The sequence below is a fragment of the Mercenaria mercenaria genome, chromosome 17 (assembly GCF_021730395.1).
Source record: "Mercenaria mercenaria strain notata chromosome 17, MADL_Memer_1, whole genome shotgun sequence".
NCBI classification, from domain to species: Eukaryota; Metazoa; Mollusca; class Bivalvia; order Venerida; family Veneridae; genus Mercenaria; species Mercenaria mercenaria.
The window spans coordinates 31,067,602-31,080,649 of record NC_069377.1 but is presented as its reverse complement, the minus strand read 5'-3'; the positions used below and the strand labels follow the sequence as shown (position 1 = coordinate 31,080,649).

The 13,048-nt window shown below is 34.5% G+C and overlaps 2 protein-coding genes across 2 annotated transcripts in view; both read left to right on the top strand.

The window, feature by feature from the left end:
• Positions 1 to 8,094, top strand: part of LOC128549882 (uncharacterized) — a 31,522-nt gene extending 23,428 nt beyond the window's left edge. Inside the window, exons 9-11 of the mRNA XM_053527574.1 lie at positions 557 to 739; positions 2,760 to 3,000; positions 4,141 to 8,094. Of these exons, the coding sequence (XP_053383549.1) occupies positions 557 to 739; positions 2,760 to 3,000; positions 4,141 to 4,387 (671 nt within the window). The 3' untranslated portion in view covers positions 4,388 to 8,094. The remainder of the gene's footprint in view (positions 1 to 556; positions 740 to 2,759; positions 3,001 to 4,140) is intronic.
• A 1,994-nt stretch (positions 8,095 to 10,088) lies between these two features.
• Positions 10,089 to 11,786, top strand: LOC128549950 (uncharacterized). Its single transcript, XM_053527745.1, has one exon. The coding sequence runs from the start codon at positions 10,089 to 10,091 to the stop codon at positions 11,784 to 11,786; it is 1,698 nt and encodes a 565-aa protein (XP_053383720.1).
• The last annotated feature ends 1,262 nt before the right edge of the window (positions 11,787 to 13,048 follow it).

The following is a 13,048-nucleotide window of genomic DNA, read 5'->3' as shown; positions in this document are numbered from 1 at the left end:
TGAAATTTCATGGTTTTATCCAAACTGATTATTTCGTGATGACATAAATTAATATCAATGTTTCCAGATAAAATGAATGGGATGTTTATATGAGCCGCGCCATGTGAAAACCAACATAGTGGCTTTGCGACCAGCATGGATCCAGACCAGCCTGCACATCCGCGCAGTCTGGTCAGGATCCATGCTGTTCGCTAACAGTTTCTTTAATTGCAATAGGCTTTGAAAGCGAACAGCATGGATCCTGACCAGACTGCGCGGATGCGCAGGCTGGTCTGGATCCATGCTGGTCGCAAAGCCACTATGTTGTTTTTCTTATGGCGCGGCTCATATATTCATTAGGATTTGATTTTGTGGATTGCTGCAAACAAACAAAAATCCAGGAGAATTATACCCCTACGAACCACGAATAATAATGATTTCACAGTAATGTATAGGAAATCATGACACATTTTTGTACATGAAAAAAGTTAAGTTAGAAGAACTTAAATTATAAACTGTATAATATAAAAATATAATTCTTTCTATATCCCAGTATAATCCTTAATTTTGATTACAGGTGAGGGTACCATTCCAATCGAGCCAGGGTTCAAAGCTCAAACATTTGATGGTATACAGAGAGGAGAAAGGTTACGAACAATGTCATGTACAGATAAAATCTGCCGCTGGAATGTTGTCGGCATGCAAGGGGCATTACTCAGTCATTTCCTGGAACCTATCTATCTTGACTCTCTTACATTAGGTATTGTTTATTTGGTATAAATCACACTATTTGAATTCTTATGTGGTTTGCAAATGGGATTTATGCTCGTATTAAGGCACAAAAAATTACATATAATCCGTTTATTACTTACTCATTTAAAAACTCTGTTAAGTTTCAGGGGAACCTGAAACGTCATTGTTTTTCCATAATGAGGTTCATTTCATATCGGGTGTGTGATGTCATTTGTGATGTCAGTTTCTTGTATGCTGTCGCATTTAAAAGTTCTTTTATGATGATATTTTCAATTTCACACAAGCTTAATAACAAATTTGAATCATTTATATAATAATATTTAGTGTAGATGTGTATGTAATAAAAAGATTATTAGATTTGCATTGAGAAATATGCACTGGTTCATTTGCAGAATAATATTGGGCTCCTAAAGTCACGCAATATTTCAGCTGCAGAACTCTGCATATTTCTCGGTACAAATCTAATAACATATAAATATTTACTGTTTACATTAGTTTGCTGCAAAAGTATATGAGTCGCACCATGAGAAAACCAACATAGTGCATTTGCGACCAGCATGGACCAGCCTGCGCATCTGCACAGTCTGGTCAGGATCCATGCTGTTCACTTTCAAAGCCTATTGCAATTAGAGAAACCGTTAGCGGACAGCATGGATCCTGACCAGACTGCGCAGATGCGCAGGCAGGTCTGGATCCCTGCTGGTCTCGAAACGCATTATGTTGGTTTTCTCATGGTGCGGCTCATATGGTTACTTTCCATGAGGGTCAGAAAATCATAATTGTACAACTATCAATCTTTAAAACTTATAATTAGAACAGCCAAAAAGACCCACTCATGTTAAATTGAAATATTCTCGAATCCAATAAAAAAAAAAAATACATATGCATGGTGATTCGGTTTTGATCTTTACCATCAGAAAAAACTTCTTAGCTATTTTAGTTATAAGTGAATGCTCTTTTTTAAATTTGGTTGTCAGTTTGGTAATATTTCTTTCAAATAATGCTGTTTTGTTGATATTTTTGTGAATGACGTCGGGCGGCTTACAATATTGTGGAAAGGGTCCTCCTTGATGTAACTGTACCATTGTTGTTGATAAGAATTTTTTTTTCCCCTCTCTATACACAGTACATAGTGAATTTAAATATCAAAGAATATTAAGAAGTTAGTTGTGCTTAAGGTAGTAATGCATGTTTCTGACTGGAAGTTATGGCTAAATGCAGTGTAATTTAAAATATAATCTATGTCCTGAGTTTTGTAACTTAAATATTGTCACAGATCAAAATGAACTTGCGACTTTTTAAAATTTTGTTATACATTTGTATATATGACAGTACACAAAATTGTTACAATATTAAAGGCATTGACCTCCAGATTTTGGCTAAAAAATGATCTTTCTTTAAAAATGAAGTTTGGTCATATTATGAAAACTTAATTAGGATATGAGTTTTTATTTCCAAACTATCTTAAAAAAGGCAAATCAAGAAAAAAAAAGACGTCTGCGTCAGGAATTGAACCTGGACCGCCGCAGCAATAAAGAACTTTTCCGCAGTTGTTACCAATACCGATATGGAGGATTTTGTTGTTAGTGCGCATTAAATATAGATATTTATAATTAAGGCAGTTTAACTCGAGTAAAGCGTTATAAACGCTTTTCGATTTTTAGTAAAAACAACTAATTCTCGTATTTCTATAACATATAGTCTGTCAGTTATATAGTTTTAAAGCATTCTTAAAAAATATAGCATTAATTTCCAGATGTCTAAAAAAATTATTTTTTTTGTTGTTGTACGATCTGGAGCCCAGTGGCTTTAAGCAAACAGTTTGTTCAGACAAGTTAATTTGGACTTTTCTATACCTGAATCTGGTTGTACATGTATATTACTACTTTATTCAAGGGAATTAATCTATTCTGCGGAAAACTATTAAAAATCAAACCAGTAGTTAATTGGTTCAATATAACTTGAATGTATTGTGTAACTTTATGAACAAGTATAACATTTAGCTTGTGTTTTTTTCCTTTCAACAGGACTATTGTATGATCATGGGCATTTATGTCGGGCAGTGTGCTGTAGAGTAGGGCGTGGTGCAGTTGATGTAAACAGTGAGCTACCCCATGGGTACAGACTTAACCACCCATGGCTGGGCCGGGTCACTGTGTGTGATCCTCCCAGAGAAGTACAGAAAACCAAAGCTCTAAGTATCAACTGGTGTTTTGGAGACAAAGGACCCGAGGTCACCGACGGTACGCAGGGTCTCTGCTACACAAGGTTGGTCGAATTGACATCTGAAAGTCATGTTATATTAACAAATTGGATTTTTTTCTTTTTCAGGCTCTAAGATTTATACTTATTCTAGATTAATGATATTGTAAATTCATTTTTATTTGCAAAGAACTGCTAATTTCTTGGCTTTCAACATTCTGGCCATTAATGAAATGTATTACAGTTTAAACTCAAATTGAATCAAAAAGGTTACGCATTTGAATTCTGGGATAACCCAAATTACTTTATATATCAAGCAATTACAGGCGTTGTGGTGTAATGTGTTACTGCCGGTGAATGTCACCAGATGAGATAAATGATACCAACATGCGGTAGAGATGTTTTTAGCTAAATTTGTTTCTGTAGTCTCATGAATATATAATGGAACCACAACTTTACTTCGTCACAACAGTTATCCCAGTTATGTTGAATTTGGCTATGCAAAGTGAAAATGTATATAATAAGAAGGAATTTTGACAGGTCTTGAAAAAATATTGAAAATTGCCTGAGTTTTTGCCATATGCAAGATTAAGACACAGAATTTTACTGTAAAAGTTTGATACATTTTAGCTTTAGAATGTGAAGTTCACTTATTCATATTTCATTGAAACAGGAGTTTTAAAAAAAAATCATTTGCTGGTGTTTTTAGATTGGTCGCCTGCATATTTTAGACTGGTCTCCTTGTTATTTAAGACTGGTTGCCTGCATATTTTAGACTGGTCTCCTGGATATTTTAGACTGGTCTCCTGGATATTTAAGACTGATCTCCTGAATATTTCAGACTGGTCTCCTGGATATTTAAGACTGGTCGCCTGCATATTTTAGGCTGGTCTCCTGGATATTTTAGACTAGTCTCCTGGATATTTAAGACTGGTCTCCTGGATATTTTAGACTGGTTGCCTGCATATTTTGGACTGGCCTCCTTGTTATTTAAGACTGGTCTCCTGGATATTTTAGACTGGTCGCTTGCATATTTTAGACTGGCCTCCTTGTTATTTAAGACTGGTCTCCTGGATATTTTAGACTGGTTTCCTGGATATTTTAGACTGGTCTCCTGGATATTTATGACTGGTCTCCAAACTTAAATTCATATCCTTTGGCTCTATAATTGAAATGTTTATAAATTTATTTATTTGTTTGTTTCAGCATAGAGAAAGGTTTCTTCTCGAGGTGTTCGAAACGTAACATGTTCACAAGTTTCAAGCAGCTGTGTGAAAAGTTTGGTCGCCAAGATTTACTACATGTGTCCTCGTACAACGAGGCCAAGGTGGCCGCACAAGACTTTGTAGATGCTAAACAGACAATGCTGAGACGATTTAAAGAAAATGGATTTGGAAAGTGGGTCTCTAAACCAGTGGAGGAAGAAATGTTTGGTTTTAACGAACAGCAGTAATAAAAAACAAAACGTTTTATTATTAAAGGGACCTGCCTCCAGATGATCATCAGAATTTCTTCTTGTGTTAGATATTGAAAATGATAAAGTAGTATAGTTTTAGTAGATATTTTAAAGTTCATCAATTCCTTCTTTTTAGTGTATATAGATATTAAAAGTACATAATGTAGTTAAAACTACAAAGACTTTTTTATCAAGTTACTTTATTTTTCACCAGCGTTTAGGCTACATTAGCCTTTTTCAGGGTTCATTTGTGTGACTTACACTTTCAGAAGTTTTCTGCTTATGTATTTTATTGACTAAGTGCAGAATTACTATATTTTTTTTTCTGTTGTGGTTTCTTAATGTTGAAAGCTTTTAAAAATTTAGACAAATTTGATTTTAAATCGGGAGTCTTGCGGCTTTATTAAATCTTGAAAAGAAAAGGGCTTAAAGTTATTTGACATAAAATCTTGCAAAGGTATATAAGACATTTCAAAATACAAGTAGATCTGAAAAAATAACTACAAGATTAATATTTTCATTGCCTGACTTTTAAAATGTTATGCAATTAAAAGGAATTAATGGACATACATTTATCACTTGTCATCGAGTTAGTCCAAAAGAAGTAAAAAAAATGGAAGATAGAGAATCTATAGATTAAGAATTTCAATGGGCAGTTCTTGTTAATTTTTGCACTTTTTTTATCATTGATCTGTTCATAACCTTTAGCCTGCTGGTGGCAAATGATTTTGCCTTTGTGACCAGCACAGACCAAGATCAGCCTGCACATTTGTGCAGTCTGATCATGGTCTGCACTATTCATTATTCAGTTAGTAAATTTTCAGTAAACACCCCTTTAAATGATACTGTGATAAAGTGGTACTGCCCAAACTGAATAATGGACCAGTCCATTTTAGAACTTTAGCAGGGAAAAGGTTAATATTTTCATTCTTTTGTGAAGAAAACGTTTGTAAATCATACAAATATTATCTCAGTGAATGTAGAATAATAGCAAAAATGTGATGACTGGAACACATCACCATTGTTCTTTGAAAACCTTGTTTGTCAGTTATGAAATGAACATTTTTACTTTTGCATTTCGCTGTTGGTACTTTGTCTCATCACCTGCGGAAATACAGAAACCATAAGTAATGGGAAAGTTGGTATTTTGAGTCTTTGAAAACCAAGTATAATTTATCTTTAAGAAAAGACTCTTTTTCAAAAGAATAATAATTAACTGTAATGCTTGCCAGTCATTGAACTGTACTAAGAGTTACTATTAAACTGGTGATTTAATGTTACAAAGAAATATGTATGTCTGCTTTTAATCATATAAAGTACCACTATAATGTGATGCAATTGATGCATGAAAATGAATAATGAAAATTAAAGAGGAAGTCTCATTATAAAATAAAGTGACTGTAACCTCAAAGAACATTAGTGCAATAATTCCTGTAAGTAGCTTTGGATTTATAAATTGTTACTAGAAAATGCTTTTGTACATATATTTGCTTGAGTATATATGATAGTGAATACATATTTTTTTATAAATCACTGTAAGATAAAGATCACGTTTAAATTACAACTCTGATTACTCAGCTGCTGTTTTATAACAATGAACCTTAATAGAGATGTCGATTTGAAACAGGGCTGCATTTTTGTGTTGTGATAATGAAATCGTGTTGCTTTACACTCCTGTGTAACAGGTGCGGGATTGTTGGTTGTTTGGTGGAAGTGGAGGGGGACAGTAAAATTTCCTAGAAATGTTTCCCTGCCCTGGAAATTTACCCATATTCATCCACCAAGTTACTCATTTATAAAGATAATTCTGAGGATTGGCATAATAACTAATGTTTCCTGATTGTAGATAAATACTTGAAAGTGTATGGAACTAAAAGATAATCTTTTGACCAAGCCTGCCCGCTTAGCTCATTAGGGAGAGCGCAGATCTATGGATAGCGGGGTCGCAAGTTCGAGCCCTGGTCGAGGTGTATGTTCTCCGTAATGATTTAACAAAAGAAATTGTGTCTCAAATCATTCGTCCTCCACCGCTGATTCATGTGGAGAAGTTGGCAGTTACTTGCAGAGAACAGGTTTGTACTGGTACAGAATCCAGGAACACTGGTTAGGTTAACTGCCAGCCGTTACTGAAATACTGTTGAAAAACAAGAGTTAAACCCAAAGCAAAAACAAAAAAATCTTGTGACCATTTCAAATCAATCTCCATCTCAGTGTTTAAGGTGGTTATGCATATTAGTACAACTAAATTTTATTGCATAATGCCATAATTCAATCAAGCAAAAGTGTAATTTAAATTATAAATTTCTCATTGGCTGAAATGGTGAGAAGTTTTATGGTTTGGTTTTACAAACTATTTTTGCCAAAAATCAAGCACACTATCTTGTGTTGTTTGTTGTAGATACTGAAGCTTGTGTTTTAAAAATAAAGAATTTAATCAAATTCTCCATTGTAGAAAAAAAAACATTTAAGTTTTATTGTATGCTAAAAAAGATGATCATGTCAATATATTTTGTTGTGATACTGTAATTGTTTAATGTTGTTTAAAATTTTGTGTTTATTTGACTTGATGAATACTGGTAAAACCAAATGGCAAACTTTGTTGTAAACACTTTGTTATTTTTAGCTTCACTGTATGAAGTATAAAGAAAACTTTCCTGCTCGACCCAGCATCCACGCCTTGGTTCAAGTTTTGATGAACTTTCTCTGTTTCTCTGTTATTACTGAAAGGATTTGCTTCAGACTTGAAGTTGTTGTTCCATAACATCACCCACATGACACAAGGTCCATAACTCCGGCTGCTATATTTCATGAATTATGCTCCCTTTTTATTTAGAATTTCAAGCTATGATGCACCTTCACTTTATCTGGGTTATCAAATATGGATTTGATTAAACTTAAACTCATTGTTCCACATTATTACTGACATCATATGACACATGGTACATTACATTTGCACATATATTTTATGAATTATGCCCTATTTACACTTAGGATTTTTTCTTATTTCTCATACAAACTCGCTCTATCTCAGATTACTCAAATTACTGAGATTTGACTCAAACGCGAACTATAGTCAAACATCACTAAAGCATTAATTACTCCAGTGATAGCTCTAGGTTTCTCAGATATACCCCCATATTTACTATTCAGCATGCAAATAGTCTTGTGGGCTGTCTCTTCTGACAACTTTGGTCTATGTTCCTTGCGCTTTTGCAAAGTTAATTTTTAGCCTGCTGGCAGCAAGTGATTCTGCCTTTGTAACAAGTGCAGATGGATCATGGTCTGCACTTTTTGCTATTCAATCAGTTCATTTTTACTGAACACCTTTTTGAATAATAAATCATTTATGGTATTTCCCAAATTAAATGATGGACCAGTCCCTTTTAGATTAGCAGGCTAAAGCTTCAGTTGTGCAGTTCAGATCCAGACATAATGCTTCTCCCCCCAAAATTGTTATTAGCAAATTATGCGTTTCATTTGTTAAGGAACATACTTTATGGAAGTGTTAGCATTGTAAATACACAATGTATCAAGGCTTGAGTTTGTGTTTGAAGCTTTTTGTGAGAAATGATTTTGTTCATGATCTTTTCAAGACAAATTGTTACACATTGTGCATAAATATGCTTTGTTGTAAATCATGAAGTTTTTTTTTTTTTTTTTTAAAAACAACTTCAAATTTAAGGAATAAAGTGATCTCAAAAGTATTTAGTTTCATTGTTCTAATCTACTGACAGAGTCTTAAACTTGTTTCGCAATAATTTGGGTTGGTCATATTTCAAGAGAAATGTACATGTTCTGTAAAATCAGTGATATTCATGGGGGACTACCGGTTATTCTCTCTTCTACATGTAATGTGGGAGACATATTCATATAATGCTGACCGTCAGTCTGTCCATCTGTCACAAAGTTCCTCCACACAACTCCTCTGACACTGCTGGGTGAATTTACACCAAACTTCATGAGAGCGACCGTTGCCTAACGTATGTCTGTCTGTTGTTGGTATTTTTTCGTTTGGTGATTTTCAGCGGAGTTATGGCCTTTGATTCATTAAATATTAATATTTTGGTCATGCCTCTAATACATTATTCCACCAAACCTTATAGAAGTAATCAGTGCCAAACGTAAACGTGCATAATGTTGACATTTTCCGGTTCAATGATTTTCAGCAGAGTGATGGCCCTTTATTTATCAAATTTTATTAGCTCACCTGAGCACAAAGTGCTCATGGTGAGCTATAATAATTGTGATCACGCGGGCGTCCGTCCTGCGTCAACATTTGTTTTTAAACAGCATCTCCAAAACCACTGAATGGATTTTGATGAAATTTGGCCATGATGTTCCTTGGGTGGTCCTTTACCAAAGTTGTTCAAACAGTTCTGCTTGGTTGCACATAGAAATAGAAATAGAAAAAAAACAACTTCAAACAACATCTCCTAAACTGATGGTCCGATTTTTAAAAAATTTCACACAAATGGTCCTCATACCAAGATTATTCAGATTATACTGATTCGTCAAAAAGCATGGCCACCAGGGGGTGTGGTCACTTTTACCTATATGTATATACTGGAAACTTTTAAAATCTTGTGTGAAACTGCTTGCCCGATTTTAGAATAATTCTACACGAACAGTCCTTGTATAACCCTCTACCAAGATTGTTCAAATTATACCAATTCGTTACAAAACATGGCCACCAGGGAGCATGGTCATTTTCCCTATAATTATTTTATGTATGTAGTGGAAATTAAAAATCTTGTGTGAAACTTCCAGCCCGATTTTGAAATAATTTTACACAAATTAAAGGTCCTTGTGTGACCCTCTACCAAGATTGCTAAACAATATCTCCTCCAAAACCACTGAATGGATTTTGATGAAACTTTACAAAAATGATCTCTGGGTAGCCCACTTTCAAAATTGTTCAAAGGTTCCGGTTCATTGAACATACAGGTCTTTTTTGGTTAAAGATATGTTTTCAGGTATCAGACTTTAAAAAGTCCTTTTCTCTAGAGTTTTGATATTTGGCTCGCTACCATAATTGTCCAAATTATTGCCCCAAGGTCAAAACAATGGCCACGCCCCTGTGTCTGGCATGTACTTAACTATAGACTTTTATTTAGGAAACTTTAAAAATCTTCTTCACTGAATCAATAATAGCTAGAGCCTTGATATTTGGCATGTGATATCAGATTTGTAATTTCTAGCATAATTGGTCAAATTATTGCCCTACGTTCAAAAATGTTTGTGACATGTTACAATATAGGCTAACATAGAAGAATCCTAACACTGTACTTATACAAACACACTTGAAGCTTTGTACACAGGTGAGCACTTGAGGGACAATGATCCTTTTGTTTAACATATTGATTTACATTTGAAATATAATCTATCATTGGTATGTGAGGTTTAAATATGTACCCAGTCTTTATTTCTACCAAGTTAGCTTGGTTGTGATTTTAGCCGGAGAAAGAGGAAGTTTAAAGTTAACTCTAGACTTTTAAGACATTTTAAATTCATTCTACATTTCTGGACCTTGGACACTTTATCTCAGAAGAAAATTATCATGGATTTATAAAATAAAACGTCTGTTCTTCATAACCATACTGCTTGCACTATAGTGAAAGCTTGGACATTGTTAAGGCAGAAATATATTGTAATGTCTACAGGGGCATAAAAGTACCATTTCAGAAATATTAAAAAGAACATGGCAGTATCAGGTCGAAAGGTTTCTGATTTTCATGGATCAGTATCTAAAGGTTCAGCAGAGGATTTTGACCACAGTTGTGAACCATGCCTAGCTATTGATCAGTACGTAGAAGCCCATAGGTTTTGTGTGGACTGTCAGGAATACCTGTGCAAGACCTGCTTTGCTTGTCATCAACGAACGAAGGCCTCGAAACATCATCAACTTCTTGACAAAGATAACATGGGGAAACTTAACGTTCGTAACAAGGATTCCGCGGTGTGCACAGAAAAGTGTCTTATTCACAAAAATGAGATCATCAAGTTTTTCTGCACAAACCATGAATTTCTTGGATGTACTGATTGTATTACTCTGAATCACAGGACATGTAAGATTGATTACATACCTGATAAATGTGCAGGTATTGGGGACAGTGACGAATGCAGGAAAATACTGAGAGAACTGGATCAGAAGATAAAAGATATTGATGCTGTGATCAAAATGGCAACACTACAAGACAAGCAGAAACAGTCCTCCTATGATGATGTCATTAAAGAAATTATAAAGTTCCGCAAAGAGATAAATGATCGCTTAGATCAACTGCAAAAACAAATTCAGAGAGAGGCTGAAAACAAAAAGATCAAAGACAAACAAACATTCAAGAATGTGCTTGATACATGTGCTGCTGTTTCTTCAGATATCAAGAGATTTCTGTCCGACCTACAAGACAACAAATCTTCACGACAGGATGGGCAACTGTACATTCTGATCAAACAAGCAAAATCCATACTAAAGTTGGATGGTTTGAAGAATGCTCAAGAATCTTTGGATAAGACCAGCATTCAATACACATTTGAAAGAAACAAAGAATTAGAGAACCTCCTTACTAAACAAGATGTATTTGGGACGTTGAACCTAGTGACTCTAGTGCAGAAGAAAGTATTTGATAAGTTAACTCACATTGGAGATATAAATGTAAAGACAAAGCCAGATTGGCAAGAAAGCTGGATCACAGGATGTGCCATATTATCCTCTAACAAAGTTATACTGGCTGATTGCAACAACAAGAAACTGAAAGTTGTGGACACCCATAGTAAAACTGTGATAGAAGAGGAGAAACTTGACACTAAACCATATGACATTGCTGTACTGCCTCAGGACCAGATTGCTGTAACAATGCCAGAGAAGGAAAAGATCCTTATTATGACAACAGCAGGTAAACTGTCAATCAGCCGAAGTATTCCAATGAAACAAAGATGTAAAGGTATAACTTACCATCAAGGTAAACTCTATGTGGTTTGCTGGGATCCTAATAGTGTGCATATAGTAGATATACAAGGTAATGTCAATAACATTATTTCTCTAAACAGGGAGATATTTGCCGCCCCAAACTACATACTGCTCAGTAAAGATGCCAGACATATCTACATCAGTAACTATACTAGCCACAGTGTAGTCAGTGTCACATTACAGGGTGATGTATTAGCTGTATACGAGCACCAGGATCTTAGTAAACCAATGGGAATGGCGATGTTAGATGATGGATCATTGCTGGTGTGCTGCTACTATAATAACGCCATACATCATATCTCAGGAGACTTGAAGCAAGGTCGGACAATCTCAGATGGATTACAGCGCCTACAGTCCATATGCTACAATCATCATCAACAAGAAGTCTATATTGGTGGATACTGTAATCAGCTGAAGATTATGAAATAACATTGACAGAGTAAATAAAAATCTAACCACAACCATTCTGTAACAAAAACGTGCTGAAAGAAGTCGCAAACATGATCAGTGTCTCAAAATAACTCCTCCACAACATGAAAGGAAAAAACAAGCCTATGTTTAAATTTATTTCATCATATTTAACTGTAAAAATAATATCATCACTGTATTTTCAGTTGAACACTATTTTATGTAATAAGATATTTTTTTTTAAAAAAAACTATACATAACATGTATGTTTTCTTAAAATAAATGTTACATGATTACCATATTTCAGTATTGTATTTTTCGTTAAAATGTAAGAAAGTATTAAGCTATATGGCTATCATGATAAATCTTTTCATTTCTGAATGCTTAACTGGGATTAGAATACAACTCAGCATAATAGTAGCAAATTCAGTTTGGTCAAGTTTGAAAGGTAATGAAATATTCAACATCCCTCAGACCCTGAATGTACTCCATGATCCAAACGGAACAGAAAAGATAACAATGGACAATGGCAGATACTCGGCACAAGAACATTTGTTCATATCCACACTGATTGTAACTGTTAATCCAAATATCAAGTAGATCTAATAAAAAAGTAACAGTAAAACTAATGAAATTCTAGTAATAACATATACTTATAAGTTGTAATACAGAAAAGGATGATAAACAAAATACATTGAATTTATTACTTCAGTAATTTTCGACAAAACTAAAATAATCCAGCAGTCAATTACAATGCTAAAGTGGTTAAGAAGAGGAGTTAATCCAGTAAGTGCATATCTAATACTATTGTTTGCCAAAACAATGAAGTATCATGACCAAGAAATAAACGATTTTGCTGTAGTCTAAAACATCTTCAATGATCTTGCTCTAAATATAACCGAGTTTCTGTCTAAGTAATATTTTAACACCTTTAGCCTGTACATGCTGATTATGGTCTGCACTGTTTGCTATTCAGTCAGTAAATTTCAGTGAACACCCCTTTGAATAGGAAGTGGTACTGCCAAATTGAATGATAACCAGTCCATTTTTATACACCCGAAGGGACGTATTATGTTATAACCCTGGTGTTAGCATGTCTGTCCATCCATATGTATGTTCATAAGCAATTTCGTGTCCGCTCTGTAACTCTTGAACCCCTTGAAGGATTTCGAAGAAACTTTACACAAATGTTTACCACATCAAGAAGACCGGTAAAGTGCATATTTTGGATGGCTTCCTTCAAGGTCAAGGTCACACTTAGGGGTCAAAGTCATATGAGTGTG

Bases quoted from the DNA above. Each gene is read 5' to 3' on its own strand.
- LOC128549950 (XM_053527745.1), top strand. From the start codon at position 10,089: ATGGCAGTATCAGGTCGAAAGGTTTCTGATTTTCATGGATCAGTATCT.